Source organism: Cervus elaphus, chromosome 26 (genome assembly GCF_910594005.1).
Source record: "Cervus elaphus chromosome 26, mCerEla1.1, whole genome shotgun sequence".
Classification (NCBI taxonomy): Eukaryota; Metazoa; Chordata; class Mammalia; order Artiodactyla; family Cervidae; genus Cervus; species Cervus elaphus.
This window is the reverse complement of record NC_057840.1, coordinates 14,771,080-14,790,021: the sequence shown is the minus strand read 5'-3', so window position 1 is coordinate 14,790,021 and position 18,942 is coordinate 14,771,080. Positions and strand designations below refer to the sequence as shown.

Here is an 18,942-nt window from a genome sequence, read left to right as displayed (position 1 = left end):
TCACTTCCGTTCCTGCAGTTCCACAAAAACTCACCCATGCAATCATGCCATACCCTGAACAATATCACATCAAAGAAGAATCTCATTAAAGGTTTTTTTACACAGTGTTGGACTTGTTTCTTCATTCTCCAGTATTTGCAATTCTAAGGATCACCATAATGTCAGGTGATGAAAAGAGGGGAAAAAATATTCTGTCTGTATATATAAAACTCTGTCACATATGAAATCAAAATAATATCAAAGCTCTACACACAGTTTACAGGGAAAAAAGGTATCTTCAAGAATTAATGACGGCTTCTCTAGGGAATTTCTATACAAGCCTGCCATCTTTCAAAAGCAGAATCAAAGGGAATCTAAGTTCCAATTGAGTTGCAGTCCCAAGAGCTGGGAAGGGTTGCGGTAAAAATGAGAGGAAATCATATGTAAATAACTTAAAGGTGTCTGTATGAGGAAGCTGAAGCAAAAATTACTATGGTAACCATGAATATTTAGTTATCAGTCTAGTGACAATCCAAATAAAAGTAATAATCCCAGTCATAGAAAGAGGAGCCTCATATAACAGAAACACAATCACTACGATTTTAATTCTAGGAACCCTAAAGTGGTGCCATCTCTTCAGCCCCATTCTTGTCAGTATTATCAATGTGATTATCCTGTCCCAGCCGCTCCTTCAATTATCTATAACTTAGGGACAGCTCAATGCTGATTTACTCAACTCAAACCCACCCACAGATTCAGTCCACCAAAGCCAATGATGTTTCCTGATGGAAAATATCAGTCTCTTTCCTCAGTTAGGAGGAGTTAGCATGTCTGATACTCTTTCTCTAAATATTAATGATCTATTATCTCCAGGGTTTGGGAAAGCTAGAAATATCTGAACAATGAGCTAAGGCAAGGAGCATCAAAGTCTCCAGGAGTACTTATTTAACATATACATAGAGCTTCTGAGCCTTTCCCAAACTACTGAATTAAAAACCCTGGTCCCAGAAATAGCTCTTTCAAATGGCCCCAATGATTCAGGACGCATCAGAGACACAGGTTCTATCCCTGGGTCGGGGAGATCCCCTAGAGGAGGACATAGCAATCCACTCCAGTATTCTTGCCTGGTGGAGAAGGAAATGGCAACCCACTCCAGTCTTGCCTAGAGAATCCTGTGGACAGAGGAGCCTGGTGGGCTGCTGTCCATCGGGTTGCACAGAGTCGGACACAACTGAAGCGACTTAGCATGCATGCATGCATTGGAGAAGGAAATGGCAACCCACCCCGGTATTCTTGCCTGGAGAATCCCAGGGACGGAGGAGCCTGGTGGGCTGCTGTCTATGGGGTCGCACTGCGTCGGACATGACTCAAGTGACTTAGCAGCTACCGCGGCAGCAGCTTTCTTGCCTGGAGAATTCCGTGGACAGAGGAGCCAGGTGGGCTACGGTCCATAGGGTAGCAAACACGCAGATATGTCTGAAACAACTTAGCACACACGCAGGGGTGCAATCATATTTCACACAGTGGTGCCTTCAAGTGGAGGTTCCTGTTAGCAGTTCTTAATAGCACCCGGGACAAACGCTTTCAGCAGAGGCCGCGCTTAGGCAGACAGCAGCTCTGGACGGAGTTGACTCCCTATGGCACTGCTGGTGATGGACGTCCATGCAGCTGTGCCCACCACAGTTTTTCTCTTTGGCTGGCCTCAAAGTGATGGAGGCCCGCTGCCATCTGTTACTTTACACCACACAACTCCTACTCTGGAGCTCAGGACCATTCTCACAAAGCAAGGCAAGCAGGGTTCCTGCCGAGCCCTCTCTCGGTACTGATAGACACCAAATTGCCTTTCTCAAATGAAGCTCTTGGAAGGCTTCTGTTCAAAGTCTCTTTCTGTTTATAGTCTGGATAACAACATACTGGGTCTACCATTGTCTTCATTGCCTTGTATTACTTTTTCTTTGCCAGCCCTGGGATGTGATGATCTCACAGCTCAGTGAATTCCCTTTTTTCCCTTTGGGTGCAAGCCCAGGATGGTACCTGAAGGGCTACGCTTTTCCTTGGATGCAGGCGAACCTAGTCATCCAGAAGGCTGGATGTGTGTGCCCTGTCCTACCTTTCCAGTGGATCCACATGATCAACATTTGTTGATCTCTTGCAGGCAAAGTGAGGTAGAGGGCAGAGAATGGACCAAGCTAGAGGGTGGGGGCAGGAGAGTGGGAGTGGCTGGAGCAACGAACAATACTGAAGAAACAGGCAGAGATGCCGCTGCTAAGACTCAAGAGGCCGTAAGGAAAGGCTAAATAGCTTTCAATTATAATATGGACAGAGGATAGTATTGAAGTTTGGATACAGATGATGAAGTCAAGGCTATGATATCCTTTAATATATTGATGAGGAACTCACCCAAAGTATTGTTCGGCTCTAAAATGATGCCCTTTTCATCTAAAACATGATATACAGGAATGTTCTAAACATTTTGGCACATGTCTCCAAAATTCTGCAGACAAGTGACAATGTAATAAACCTTAGACTCAACAGATCTGATGTCAGTCACAGAAGACTATTTTCTATTAATTTTCTGTACCTATAACATAAACATTATTGCTTAGTGTGTTATCACTGATGTATGTTTATTTCTTAATGCCTTATTCACAGTGAAGTGAAATGAAGTCAAAGTCGCTCAGTCATGTCTGACTCTTTGCGACCCCAAGGACTATAGAGTTCATGGAATTCTCCAGGCCAGAATAATGGAGTGGGTAGCCTTTCTCTTCTCCAGGAGATCTTCCCAATCCAAGTTTCCAAAGTCTTAAAAATACTCCACTGTTATTTCTCTTATTCTCTGACTTAAATTCATATTTCAAGAGTATTTTGAAGATCTGGAAGCAAATGATCATTTGATGCTTAGTCAAGAATACACATTTCAAATCATGGTAAATATCTAGATAGCACTGTCTAAAATAAAATCCTATCTAGAAAAGAGTAAGACTAATAAACCAATAAAAAGGAAATAGACAGGAGATGTGGATATAAAAATAAATAGGAATGATGAAATGAGGAAGTTGTTTCACCTCTGTGGTATTTTTCCCCCAAACCTAGAAGCCCAGTCTAATCATTAACAAATAGTAGGCAAATTCAAAATGAGTAATATGCTACCAAAAAATCTGACCAGTACTCTTAAAATTGATTAGGCCTAGGACTCTCTGGCAGTCCAGTGGCTACGACTCCATGTTCCTAATGCAGGGGACCTGGTTTTGATCCCTAGTCAGGGAACTAGACACCACAGTCTACAATTTAGAGTTTGCATGCCGTACCTAAAGATCCCACAGGCTACAGCAAAGACACAGTGCAGTCAAATAAACAAAAACATTACAACAAAGAGCAATTTTAAAAAGTGATCAAGGTCAAGAGAAACAGAAAAAGATTAAGACTGTCACGGATTAGAGGAGACTAAGAGACATAATGATGCAATAAATGCAACGTCCTATTCCAAACTGGATCCCAAAAGAGAAAAAAAATCATTAATGATAATTTGAATGAAATCTGAATAAATCTGTAGGTAATAGAGTATCAATAATAATTGTAATTTATAATTTATAAATAATAATAATTTCTTAGTTTGACAAATGAATGTAGATTATGAAAGATACTATCCTTAGTGGGAGCTGGGTAAAAGGGACACAGGGATTCTCTGTCCTCTTCTTATATTTATGTACATTTAAAATAATAACAAGCCTACAATTCAAACCAAATAAAAATATCCTTCAATAATGGAGTGAATTCTGTCATATGTCTGGAGCATATTGGCAATAAATTTGCAATTGTCTTCAAAACTTTGGAAATACTACGAAATTTTGTATGTTTCTCTATACTCTGAGAATTCATCTTCTCAGCATGGTTCCTTTAACTCACCCAGAAGAACTTTACCACTTTCTGTAAACAATTCTGTGGTGGCATTTATACTATCATTTTGCATTTACTCATTTATATGTTTATTTTTCTTACTTGAATGTCACTTCTCTGGGAAGTTTTGAATATAAGCACCTAATAGTTAGATTTCAGATGGTACTTAAAAGTGAATGCTTTTAAAACTAAAAGTTAATGATACTAAGATTTATTTCACAATCACTTGTCTGGGAAATATTGGAGACAAGCATCCAGAAAACGTAAAATATTCCCAATGTTATATTGTAGGTGATATCTGAAACTGTACTACTTTAGAACCAAAAGATGCCTTAGGATAATTTATATATGAAACTAATTCATATATTAAAGAAATTCAAACTCAGAGATTAACTGACCTGTTCAATGTCCCATAAAAACTAGTAGCAGAAGCAGAACCCAATCTTCTCATCCCATTCTTCTATAGCACCATATCTCAGGATTAGAAATCTTCCTACTTTAATGGATCCAGCAGGCCAATATCTCTTCTAAATCATTTTTGAGTTTAGCAATTACCAAGATTTTTAAAAAATTAACTTTCAGTCTTTACTAGAGTATGAAGGAAACACTAATGTAAGACTCAGGGGATCTGGATTCTTATCTCAACTTTGTCACCAGTTGATCTGGCAGTCTTGGGAGGCCAGCCCCTACCTTCGCTGAACCTGTCCATTCCAAAAAGTACCATGTTTCACAGACTAAGGCATAAAATAAAACAGATATTCCAGGAGAGGTCTGGATTCCATTCATATTTTTAAATACTATCAATCTACTTCAAATACTTTGAATTACTTTCCGTTCCTCACCTCATTCACTTTCCAATGAGAGAAATAGACTTTAAAAAGCATGTCACAGAGACAGTTGAATAAGTTGTTCTTAAAAGTCAACAGTAATGATTAGTTTATAGTGAGTGTCTAAAACAGTGTAGCCAGTTAAACACAAACAAATAAAATATCTGTTCCACATTGGTAAGTTGACAAAGTCTAAAGAAAGGAGACCCACCATCTATGTAGTGTCAGCATGCTTTGGAGTGTGTATGCAACTTGTGTGTTACATATCTGGGTACATTTTATATTGTTAAACACATTTCTGAATTGGCTCATTTTTTAAAGATAAGGAATAGCTTTATAAATATTACATAATTATTAGTCCTGGGTCAACACTGGATCCAAGAAAAAAATTATACAAATTAACTCAAATATATTCTCCTTGCCCTCCCTCCCTACTCCCATATCCTCAGGCCAGTCTGGCCAGGACTTGGATGCCTCTGGGCACAAAGCATGTTGAATAGCTGTTTGACTCACTGCTTTTGACTCATTGTTTGGCAGATTGAGATCTCTGCTGAGAGCATCATTTGGAATTTTCTTCACCCAAAACTGATATTTTTGAACATGAAATTGAAATATAGTGAGGCACTGGGATACATTCATAGAATAATAGTGCCAAAAGAGAGTGTGATCAATATATGTCAAAAATCTAACTTACTCCCGGAAGTGTTTAAAGAAATAATCTCAGATTGCTTGAGGTGGGCATGATAGTGTATGAATATGGGTTTTCTGAAAATATAGATGTGAAAAATGATACTAGCTTCAAGCACGTGAACTGGTGAGGAGAGAATATTAGCCATGAGTATAAACAGAAATGGACATAAGAAAGTAGGACAAAAAGAGCTAGGCCTTATATACTGAAGGGAGACTGATTAGGGAAATAAAACTAGAGATCCAAGAGGCACGAGGTCTAGGTTTGGGTACTTGAGAGGGGGCTACTCCTACCAACACCACGACCACCGATCTCAATGGCGATTGTTATATAACAGCAACAAAAATAGTTAATGCTTAACAAAGCGACGTACATGTGTTTGTCGGTACTATTATAATGTTTTAAACATTTTCATTTAATCTCATTTAATCATAAGAAACAAGAACTATTGCTATTGTTTCTAGTTTCTGGGAGATGAAACGGAGGCACAGGCAACTTAAGGCACTGATTCAAGATCGCGCAGTTGGTAAAGGTGAAGTCATGGTTTGAAAAACCATGAAAAACATGGCTGAAACAATGAACAAAACGTGGCTGAAAAACAATGGATCAATTCAAAATCTTAACCACAGGAAGAAAGATGCTATGGAGAAGTTGAACAGATTTGAATTAAGCATATAATAAGCAAAACTTGAACAAAGGAAAGAAAGCCCACTGCAGCCCTATGCAGCAACAGTAGAAAAACATAAAAACTGAGACCATTTCATTCTCTTTAGGTCCCTCATGTGAATTATTTCTTCCAGAATTTATCTCTTTTGTCCCTATCTTCAGACTAGAGCACACACAGATTTAAGGTTTCTTTTAAGGTCTCAATCCTTCAATAACTAGCAAGCCTCACTGTCAGAAAAGTTTCTTTAAAATTAGTCACTGACTTTCCAACTTAAGTCCATTTCCTCTTCTCTGATATTTATTGGACACAGAAGATACATACTAGATGAAGGCAGTTAAAATTCTAATACCCTTCAGTTTTTCCTTTTTATTTAATAACTTATTTTAAATGTACTTCTGCTAAATCCTATTTTAAAATCTCCCTGACACCAGTGACTGATATATTCAAGTCTTTCTGACAGGCCTATTTTGCCATCTCAAATGTATTGAGGGTGAATTTTCTCATCTTACCTCTCCATTTTCTAAGGGGTGTATCTTGGAATAAAACGAAGTGCAGATGACCTCGTCATCTTTGGCATATGACGGTGGCCCAGTGCGGGGATAAATATTGTAGAGGGTTAGGCACTCTGCGTCCGTCACAGCATGATACTGCCAGGGCTTGTAATCAACATTGTCCAGGGAGCGTTCCAAAATCCAGTTTCCAGGCCGAGGGGAATTGGCTGCTTTCACAATCACATACGCGATCTGGAACACCTGGAGAAGTGTGACAACAACATGTAACTCAGAATTCCAAAGTTTCTCACTGCTGCGTATCAAATATAGGCCTAAGGCTACAATACTTTTACTTCGGGTATTATTCCATAACCCTATTATATTCTCTGGACTTCCCAGGTGGCTCAGTGGTACCGAATCCACCTGTCAATGCAGAAGACACAGTTTGATCCCTGGGTCAGGAAGACTCCCTGGAGAAGGAAATGGCACCCCCTCCAGTACTCTTGCCTGGGAAGCCCCATTGATAGAGCAGCCTGGCGGGCTGCAGTCCACACGTTGCAAAGAGTCGGAAACTACTTAACAACTAAACAACAAAATCGTATTCTCTAAAAATATTTTTACAGTTACATCTCCATATTTAATACCTTTTTACTAAAATGATATGTTCCATTTTGACACCCATGACTTTAAAAGAAACAGGTTAAAATTGAATTTTAGTTCTCCAACAACTCATTAACATCATTTCATCTAATTTTTGAAATTCCATTGTAATCACAATCACTTACAGTATCTGATACATACCAATTTACTCACATTACTCTGTTGGAGATTTTGAGTTAGAAATTCCATATGTGAATAGTGCTTGATAGTTTAGAAGACAGTTACATGTATCACCTAATCCCCAGACAAGTACCATTTAGATGGCATTACTGTGGCCCAGGAAAACAAAACAAAACAAAATATAGCACTTTGAAGGCACAGTCCCGTATTTAAATTGTGACCCTAACATTCATGTGACCTCAGGCAGATTATTTTGCTTTGTCAACACTCACTCCCATTTCTGTTAATTAGGGTCAATAATAAGAATACTAAGTACACAATGGAGAGACAGTGTAGACCAAATGCAACAATGTCTGCAAAAGTACCTACAAAGGGCTTGGCTGTAAACACTCAGTGTCGATCCCTCCACATTCCCAAATAGAAAATAGTGGAGAAGAAATTCTAGTACACGCAGCAGCTGTTTGAAACTGGAATATAGTAAATGAAGCATTTCTATACCTTCTGTATAAGAGATAAACATGTGTTAAAGAAAAGAAAATTTAAAAAAAATAAAAAAATAAAAAAAAAAAAAAGAAAAGAAAATAAAGGCATCAAATTACTATAAGTCAACAGAGTGACCACTGAGGGGAATATGGCAATCCTCTGCTTTCAAATCTACATAATATCTGAATACATACAAAATAAATATTCTAGATGTTTTGTGATGGTCCATATGTGCATCTTTACCAATCCAATCCAAAAGTCCAAAAAAATAATGCATAAACATTACTGACTGACATTTTTTTGTGATGTCCTGGGTAGAAAGGTAGATATAAGGTAGTTTATATAGTCCCACCATCTATGAGTTGATAATATATTGCAATAATGAGATATATGAAAGGTACACTAGTAATAAAGCAATAGTATATGTCTTTCCTGGGTCAGGAAGATCCCCTGGAGAAGGAAATGGCAACCCACTCCAGGATTCTTGCCTGGAGAATTCCATGGACAGAGGAGCCTGGCAGGTTACATTCCATGGGATCGCAAAGAGTCAGACACAACTGAGCAACTTTCTTTCAAGGTATAGTTCCACTATCTATGAGTTGATAATAAATTGCAATAATGAGATACATTAAAAGTATGCTAGTAAGAAGCAATAGTATATGGTCTTTTTAGTACATTCAGTGAGACATGGGGAGTTTGCCAACCCTAAATTGTGGGTGACTGGGGTCACTGAAAAGATACAATTGGAGGACAAACCTTTTAAAAGATGATTAATGGGTCTGTTTAGAGGGGAGCTTGAAAGTAATGTTCTGAAAATATACCTTTTCTGCTTCACAGTTTTGACATGAGACTTTCAGGAATACATGCACACTGTCTATGACAAACTCTAAGGGACTGAATTTAAAAATATGAAAAGTTGGTATTTAAAATGAAAGAGGTGACTCAGATGCTCGTCTTTTCAGTCTAAGCTCTCCTAACTGAGCTATTCCGGCTAGCTTGATGCTGGTCTTTTGAGATCCTTACTGAAACGTGAGCATTTCTATCTGTGTGCACTGAGGGGAAAATCATGAGTCATTTAATGAGCAAAAGTAAGGATACCATTTGCCTCTTAGGCACAGTTAAGTAAATACTGGTAGTTAAAATACTGAAATACTTCTGTACTTGGTAAATCACTGCTGTCCAAGCCTCCCAAATGCCTTCTCTTTCCAGAGAACATCTGGGTAACCTAGGGAGTGCAAGGAACAGCCAAGACACCTACTCTGATTAGTCTGGGCTTTGACCATTCTATTTTATGTACTATCACTCCATATAGGAAATATTATGAATATTTACAAAGGTATACAGATAAGTGTAGACAGACATGTACATATATGTATGAATTTGTAATTACTGGAATACACTTAGACATTGTGGGGAAGGGCAGACATGGACATATTTAAGATGTGACCTATGGGGTTTGGGGATAAGGAGTCAAGGAGAGAAAAAGAGCTTTTAAATTCTTCTACTATCCTGCTATACTAATTGCATTAACATAAATGTCTCAGTTTTTAATAAAATTATTCTTAAAGTAAGGAAATATTTTTTAAAATAAGCATCAAAGAAAGGACAAGAGTGGGAGTAAGATGGAACATACTCTATCAATCATGTGCCCACATGCATGCTCAGTCACTCAGCCATGTCTTTGCAACCCCATGGACTGTAACCCGCCAGGCTCCTCTGTCCATGGGATTTCCCAGGCAAGAATACTGAAGCAGGTTGTCACTTTCTTATCCAGGGAATCTTCCCAACCCAGACCCAGGGATAGAACTCCTGTCTCCTGCATTGCAGGCAGATTCTTTGCCATTGTACCACTTGGGAAGCTCCCAATACAGGTTATGTGGGCAGAAAAAAGATGCACAGAAGCCAACCAAACATAATCTAGAGTATTTGCTATTTCTGCATTTTTAGGTGCTATTCATTAGGGATTATTTCTCTTAGACACTGTATTCAATACATACACATGGAACCTCTTTAAAAATGAATTCTCTAAAAGACAAACCCTACTGAGTAATCTGATAGAACACAGAAAGATAGTTGTTTCTATGAAAATCTGAAACACTTTGCTCCTAATTTCTAGTAATTCTAAATTATTCGTGACAAAAATCTTTAAATTGGTAAAGAATATAAATAACTAAATTGTGAGCTCCTAAAGGGCAGAGGTGCTATAACCTTTAGTAAAATTCTTTTTGAAATAATGTATATTTAACATTTATTAGCTTTAATTGAATAATCAAAACCAGTGTACATGCTTCCATATGACTTCTTACTAGACTAATACTATTCTTTCTGTTTGTTAGAACTTGAATTCCAGTCAATCAGCATATTTTGTCACTTGCAGGAACTAAGACATACATTTCTTGCATGTTCATTCAGTTAATATCTCTATGAGTTGAGAAAATGTCTTAAACTCTTTTCCCCTCTGTTTCATAGTGTATCTTTTTCAAAGTAAGAACCATGGAAAAGATAATAAAGTACTATGTGTTCTTTGGAAAAAAGAATCTCTATAAATGTTTTAAATTAGCAAATGTCCATCCAGAAGAAAAAAAAAAAACTGCACAGAGATTTTTTTTCAGTGGAAAACCAAAAGAGAAATATCAAAGCATAATTACAGATTGCAGGTACAAATAAGAAAAATAAAGATACACTGATGTATGGATAAAGAACTTTGTTTAGAAACAACTCAGCAAGCAAATATAGGAAAAGGCCACATTGTCTTGGAGCTACAACATGGATTTATGACTTCAGAGCTTCTGGTTGGCTCTGAAAAAGAAGCTGTACTAGAAACCACACAGACTCTTTCTATAATTCAATATAACAGCCAGCATTAAGTGACAGGGAAAAGCAGTCATTGCCTTCAAGAATATTAAAGTCACCTCATTTCAAAACAATATCCTTCTTTCACTTATTTTCTATGGATTCTTTCACATTTCATGCAAAATTAATTAAATTAGTTGGCATGTAGTATTTGAATAAACTTTTTAAAATGTGGTAGACAGCATTATTGAAAAACACAATGAATAGAAGAAGCATTCTTTGAAGGTGTCAGAAAAAGATTGTAAAAATTCTAACTGAATTTCTAAGTATGCCAAATTTTTAATGATTCCAACAGAATAATTCTCTAGTGTACCTATGTTACTTTAATTAATTCTGTCTTGTGTTTTCAGCATAAAGACCCTTCAAAATCACTAGTTATAAAATCTTATTTCCAGGTGGAAAAAAAAATCTGTATGGGATGCAGCAAAGCAAGCAAATAGCTTATGATAAGCATAAAAATACTAAGACGGCTAGGTTTCTATGAATCATAGATCTCAATACACTATATCCAATTTTTTGTTGTAGGAGGGCACTTTTTACATATTGGTGGCTAAAAAATTCCAAATAACTTTTGAAATAAGGCCAAATGTTTGACATTTTACAGTAACATAGAGACCTTCCTATTTCATATTCCATTTGTGCATTACAATGCACAATAAATATCATGTAATAAATAAATATCATGTAATAAATAAATAAAATAAAATATCATGTAATCACAATCCTATGTCACTAATGTAGCATTAAATCAGATGTTCCTAGAGTGTTTAAGAATTTGAATTCATTTAAGGTGGAAAAGGAGAATAGTCTTTCTGAAGAATCCTTCAGTCCCAAAATAACAAGCAACCTTCAATGACCATCATATATGGTGATGTTTTCCCATCTTTTTCACATCATTGAAGGAGACCTCACAGCCTGGAATGAACAGCCTAGGAAACTTTGGCCACTCTACACACTGTCCTAGGGCAGAATATACATTGGCTCACTCATAACCCATTTGGGTAAGTCTGATCTCCAGGATCAATTTCTAGCACATACATTGCTGGGTCTGCATTTTTAAAAAAATACTCTCTGTTATGACTCTCAGGAACCTACTTTATCCCAGTTCCTTTGTCCTTGGAAGAATCATGGATCTAGAAAAATGCTACCAAATAGTATTGTGTTTTGGAGATTTTACTGATACTCCTGAGTGTCACTGGAACACAGTTAAAAGAGCCAGGCCACAGGAAGACGCCCCAAAGATGCACAAAGGACAGAGGGCCTCTGTTTCCTATAGGCTGACCCCCCCATGGAAGCCATAAAACTACTAATGAAAACCACTCTCTCTGAGGAAATGAAAACCACTCCCAGGAGGAGGAAATGGCAACCCACTCCAGTATTCTTGCCTAGAGAAACCCATGGACAGAGGAGCCTGGCCGGCTACAGTCTATGGGACAGCAGACTAGGTCACATCTCTGAGACTAAAAATCAAACAACTGGGCATATACGACCAGCATTGTTTGCAACCTCTGTCACCAGCCGTGGAGAGGGAAAACTAAAATGGTCTGTGACGATAAATGAAACGGCCACGTTTTTTAAACATAAAAAAAAGCTTCATATCATTCGTGTGTGTTTAATTATAAACAGGACTTCCCGTGTGTGTGTGTGTGTGTGTGTGTGTGTGTGTGTGTGTGTTTAATTAATTATAAACAGGGCTTCCCTTGTGGCTCAGCTGGTAAAGAATCCGCCTGCAATGCGGGACACCTGGGTTTGATCCCTGGGTTGGGAAGATCCCCTGGAGAAGGGAACAGCTACCCACTCCAGTATTCTGGCCTGGAGAATTCCCTTGACTGTGCAGGCCATGGGATTGCACAGAGTCGGGACATGACTAAGCGACTTTTTCACTTTCACTCTCTGAGGAAGATAGTACTTCATCTTTCTCTTAGAACTTAACCTGAATTACTCTCTTCCATTTCTGTTTCCTAATTTGTCAAGAGATGAACACATGGCCATCTAACTTCTGCCACTGATAAGCTCTGCCTTTATCCCTCTATTGCTATCTGTCTGTGAACTGCCTATAGCCAATAGCTGTCCACATAACAAAACTGCTTAATTGTGAAAGAGGCTCTGCAATATTCTAATGCCTGCTCTTGCCAATGTTATGAATTTAAACATTTCCACAAACTTTGATGCCATCTCTAATATGTTTTGGACACTTCTGTGTATTATTAGTTCTAGCAGTATGTGTGTTAGATACTCATTCATTTATACAGGTATGTTGGCATTCAGAAAGCAATGAGAACTAGAACCAAAAAGGATCCTCGGAATCAAGAGTTTCAAGCTTTGTACCCACTAGAGTAATCTGGAAAGCCTTGTAGAAACACACACATGTCTCTGTGTTTGAGTTGATAGTTCATATAATTAGCTGATCTTTCACCTGAGACCTAAAAGAAGGATAAATAAATTAAAAAAAAAACAACAACAAAGAAGATGAGGCGGGTCCATTATTTTTTCTGGAAGGTCCATGAGAGTCAGCTGCAGAGGAAGAGCAGAGGTCACGGCCTGAAGTACTCAGAGAGGCTGTTTCCCTCGGTCAAGACCAGCAGAAACTCACGAAAGCAGGTCTGACCAGAGCAGGGGTGAGAAGTGGGGCTGAATGCAGGAAATTCATCTAAAGTCTGAGTTTAATAGAGGCTTCACTCAAAGACCCACCCCACCAAAACACATGTAACCAAATTCTTTTGCTGTTGTTTAGCCGCTAAGTCCTGTCCAACTCTTTGCAACCCCATGGACTGTAGCCTGCCAGACTCCTCTGTCCATGGTGTTTCCCGGGCAAGAATACTGTAATGAGGTGCCGCTTCCTTCTCCAGGGATCAATCCTGTGTCTCCTGCATTGGCAGAACAACCAGGGAAGCCCTAACCAAATTCGTGTGTGTGTGTGTGTGTGTGTGCGCGTGCACATGCATGCTCAATCATGTTTGACTCTCTGTGACCCCACCAGGCTCCTATTTCTATGGAATTTTCAAGGCAAGAAAATTGGAGTGAGTTACTATTTCCTACTCCAAGGGATCTTCCCAACCCAGGGATTCAACCCCTGCCTCCTATATATTTTGCATTGGCAGGCACATTGTTTACCATTGTGCCACCTGGGAAGCTTAACCAAATTACTTCCCAGCAAAAATTTCTAAGCAATCACAGGAAACAAGTGGCTCACTATAACCTTAAAAATTACCTGAAGAGATCTCTAGACAGATTTTGAAAATACTATTACTGGACCTATTGGATCAAGGTTAAACAATAGATGTGAGAGTTGGACTATAAAGAAAGTTGAGGACCGAAGAATTGATGCTTTTGAACTGTGGTGTTGGAGAAGAATCTTGAAAGTCCCTTAGACTGCAAGGAGATCCAACCAGTCCATCCTAAAGGAGATCAGCCCTGAATACTCACTGGAAGGACTGATGCTAAAGCTGAAGCTCCAATACTATAGCCACCTGATGTGAAGAACTGACTCATTTGAAAAGACCCTGATGCTGGGAAAGATTGAAGGCAGAAGGAGAAGGGGATAACAGAGGATGAGATGGTTGGATGGCATCACCAATTCAATGGACCTGAGTTTGAGTAAACTCCGGGAGTTGGCAATGGACAGGGAGGCCTGGCGTGCTGCAGTCCATGGGGTTGCAAAGAGTTGGACATGACTGAACGAATGAACTGAACTAAACAACAGAAGCTTTTAAATGATGCTTTAAATTTAAAACTTAAAGCAATTAACCTACAAATGACTTCAATTATTACTTTTTGGATAAGTTTTATCTCCCTTGCAAATTAACACTTATTTCAATAAACCTAGGATTGGTGGGGAGTCCATATGGACAACCCCCGTCTGCCTGTCCCTTCACACAAATTTACTGACAATAATTTCACAGACTGAAATGATTTGTACCTGTCACTCAGTTATAATGTACAAGACATTTATTCCCTCCCCTCAGTGTACACTACAATTGCTGAGTGTGAATTTAATGTGTTGCAGGTGAGCAAATATGCCATTTCACTTCGGGGTAAGTGGCTCCTCTGTTTTCAGAGAAACAGAAATACTCTGCCCTCAATCAAAACAGATTTTTTTATACTCACATTAAGCTCATATAAAGTTTATACATTTGAAAATGAATTACTCTATCATTATCTAATTTCTAAGAAATAATGATCTAACTGGATGACTAAAGATAAGCTTCTGAAAATAAAATGTTCATTTGCTGAATTTGTTTTTTGAAAAGAGTTTTAATTAATGCCTAACTATCCATGGGAAAGTATTTGAAGGACTGCTCCACTTCATTATGTAATAAAGAAAATCTCAACCTCCCGTTCTGAAAAATAACATGAGGTTCTTTTCAGCTCTAAGTTAATATACAAATCTAAATGAATATAATTTTCATTATTAGTCCCTAGAACTGGATAAGTTTATTGTAAAGCTGATTTGAAAAAATTAACAAGCAAGAAATAGCCAAGAGAACCTGAGAAGAAAGAGCAATGGATGCAGGAATACATTACTAAATGAAACAAATCAACCTGGAGAAAATTCAATTACAATATACAGGATGCTGTGGTTTACTAAGAGGACCTTTTTTGAAATGATGAATCTGTGGTGACCACTAACGGTCAAAATGGCCACTAATGTCCCCAAAAGAGAGACACCTGGATATTTTCTGCAATGTCGTGGAAGGACACAGCACCATCTATAAAGTAATTTGCCAAAAATGTGAACCCAAATCAGAGTGAGTCTCTACATTTAACTATCAGTTTACAGGAAATAAGGTATCTAAGGACCATGAAAACAGCACCACAGAGGTACAATTAGCAAAATTCAGGATGTGAGAAACTTCACTACCCAACCAGTATGGCTTCTTCAAAAACTAAATTGCAAGACAATAAAAAATAATGAGGTTATAGATTAAAAGACCTTAAGAGATATATCAAATAAATGCAGTATGTGACTTCAGGTACATCCTGATTCAACCAACTGTTTAAAGCTTGGAGGCAAAGGTGATGTATTTTAATACTGAATGAATATTTATTAGTATTAAAGAAGAATAATAGTATTTTTAGGTATGACAATGATTTTGTTTACAAAAGAGCTGTAAAGCTCAGTGATATATGATGAATTCTATAATATACACTGAATTCCTATAATTCTATAGGATTTGGAGGATGTAATATGTATGGAATTTGCTTCCAAATAATCTGGTGAGTGGGATGGGGTATGGATAAATGTAGAATTGAAATAGGAAGGGCCATGAGTTAATTTTTACAGGTGGGTATTGGTTATGTGGGTCTAGAGTATTCTTCTCTATACTTCTATGTATTAGGAAATTATCATAATCAGAGCTTTTAAAAAGATTACCAATATATTTTATTTTAATAAACATGACTTTCTTACATAACGATTTTACACTATTGGCAATTCAGTGCCCACTCTTAAAAAGCAAATATTTAATGTGTTTACTGTCTTGATAAATGATTAATTCTGATTCATACTGCAACTACATTGCATTCAGAGCTTAAGAAATGTATCTTAATTCTTTCCAATTAATTATCAATTCTAAAGGGCATTGCTGGCCCCAAATTTTAGTCCTGTCTTAAAAAACTAGGCACACGAATAAATAGAATCCAAATTGCAATGAGCAAAGGTCCTCCCTCAGCTTATTAATGCATTAGTATTCTATGCTTCATTAAGTTGCTATCATTTTTAACAATGTCAGCTGCAGGTAGAACTCAGACAAGCATTTTCCTTCTCTTCAGCACTGCCCTTGACATCTATTCTCTTCTCACATATTTCTCTCTCATCTGAAACAATCCATGGTTTCCAAAGATTGACCTGCCTCCTGCGAACAGGCCATTGGCACAGCATGGCTTCCACACCAGCCACTGGTAAAAGAGCAGGTATGCTGAGTCCCCTATAGGACACGACAGTCCTTTCAATGAAGCCATCACAGAGCACAATATTGGTGTGAATCACAGACAATCAGAACTGTGACAGTTTAAAGCCTCCCTTCTAAAAATTATTCACCCTGGAGAAATACCCAGCATTGCCTTTGTTTTTGTGCTTCTATAGTTACCAGGGTAAGAAGAACCTAGCCTTCTTCAATTTATGACATTGCAGACATGAATGAATCACTCTAGTTCAAAGCATTTGGGGAATAATAGCAAAGATTTGTAGTAATGAGAAGAGTTGGAAATATAATGTTAACAGCCAAGAATAACAAATCAAAGACAGATGAAACTTTCTGATCTTGGCTCATGAATTCTTTCAACAGATCAGAGTCACTTAACACTTATTCAGTTTTAGCTATTACAAATGAAATAGCATCAGCTATTTTCATGCTTATATACTGCCCAGCTTCCTTGTCCTTCTCTAGGGACTTTCTTAGGAGTAGTCTGTAACTTCCACTGTTTATCACCTTAGCACCTCTTCTCTATTTAACCCTCTACAGCACATGCACCACTCACCATCCTACTTGAATTATTTTCAAAAGAGTTACCTGGTCAGAAAATACATGTTTTGTTTCTCCATCCTCATCTTCTTTGAAATCTCTGTAGCCTTTGCCTATACTGCTCTCCCCCATCTGAAATTCCCTTTATCTTTGGAAAAATGATATTTATTTGTAATTCAGGGATTTTTTTTTTAAAAGAAAAACATGTTTTCCTAAGATGACATTATTCCTAAAATGGAAAGTAAACAATAGGAGAGAAATGAGAGAAGATAAAATGAATATTCAGAAGAGAGCACTGTGGGGGAGGTGTGCCTGCTGTGGTTCCTTTCATCTGAATTTATTTCATTAAGTTGTATCCCAGTATTCTATATCCTAACAATCTTTTCTTGGGGAAAGTAGCATTTTATTTAGTGCCTAGTTTCTGCCAAGCACTTCGGCCTGCAGAAGTTTGTCTAGAAACTGAAATGAGAGAGTTAACACTAATTTGTGCGGTACAAAGAATAATGACCCGTCAGTTCAGTTCAGTTCAGTCGCTCATTCATGTCCGACTCTTTGCGACCCCATGAATCGCAGCACGCCAGGCCTCCCTGCCCATCACCAACTCCCAGAGTTTACTCAAACCCATGTCCACAGAGTCGGTGATGCCATCCAACCATCTCATCCTCTGTCGTCCCCTTCTCCTCCTGCCCTCAATCCTTCCCATCATCAGGGTCTTTTCCAATGAGTCAACTCTTCGCATGAGGTGGCCAAAGTACTGGAGTTTCAGCTTCAGCATCAGTCCTTCCAATGAACACCCAGGACTGATCTCCTTTAGGATGGACTGGTTGGATCTCCTTGCTGTCCAAGGGACTCTCAAGAGTCTTCTCCAACCTCACAGTTCAAAAGCATCAATTCTTCGGCACTCAACCTTCTTCACAGTCCAACTCTCACATCCATGCATGACCACTGGAAAAACCATAGCCTTGACCAGATGGACCTTTGTGGGCAAAGTAATGTCTCTGCTTTTTAATATGCTATTTAGGTTTGTCATAACTTTCCTTCCAAGGAGTAAGCGTCTTTTAAATTCATGGCTGCAATCACCATCTGCAGTGATTTTGGAGCCCCCAAAAATAGTCTGACCTTGTTTCCACTGTCTCCCCATTTATTTCCCATGAAGTGATGGGACCAGATGCCATGATCTTAGTTTTCTGAATGTTAAGCTTTAAGCCAACTTTTTCACTCTCCTCTTTCACTTTTATCAAGAGGCTTTTTAGTTCATCTTCACTTTCTGCCATAAGGGTGGTGTCATCTGCATATCTGAGGTTATTGATATTTCTCCCGTGACCCCTCAACAATGTCTATATCTTAATTCTTGGAACCTTTGTATGCGTTATCTTATATGTCAAAGGGACTTTTGTAGATATTATTTAGTTAAAGACCTTGAGATGTAATGATAATTCTGAGTTGTATGAGTGAGCCCAAAATAATCACAAGGATCCTTAAAAATAAATGATGGAAGTGAAAGAGGTGGGCAGAGTGATGGAACATGATAATCCTCCAGCCCATTTCTGGTTTTGAAGCCAAAGGAAGAGGACACAAGCCAAGGAATAAAGGCAATCTTCACAAATTGGAAAAATCAAGGAAATGAATTTCCTTCTAGAACCTTCAAAAGGGAATATCACCTTGCCCACACCTGGCCTTAGGACAGTGAGGCTCATGTCAGACTTCTAACCTATTATAATGTAAGATAATAAATTTGTGTTAAGCCACTAAATCCATGGCAATCTGTTATGACAGCAATGGAAAACCAGCACACTAGGTAACTTGTTCCATT

At 38.1% G+C, this 18,942-nt stretch overlaps 1 protein-coding gene across 7 annotated transcripts in view; it reads right to left on the bottom strand.

The window, feature by feature from the left end:
- LAMA2 (laminin subunit alpha 2) overlaps nucleotides 1–18,942 on the bottom strand; it is a 648,848-nt gene that overhangs the window by 437,287 nt on the left and 192,619 nt on the right. For all 7 annotated transcript variants that reach the window (XM_043888304.1, XM_043888305.1, XM_043888300.1 and 4 more), the window contains one exon: nucleotides 6,568–6,810. In XM_043888304.1, coding sequence (XP_043744239.1) covers nucleotides 6,568–6,810 — 243 coding nt within the window. The remainder of the gene's footprint in view (nucleotides 1–6,567; nucleotides 6,811–18,942) is intronic.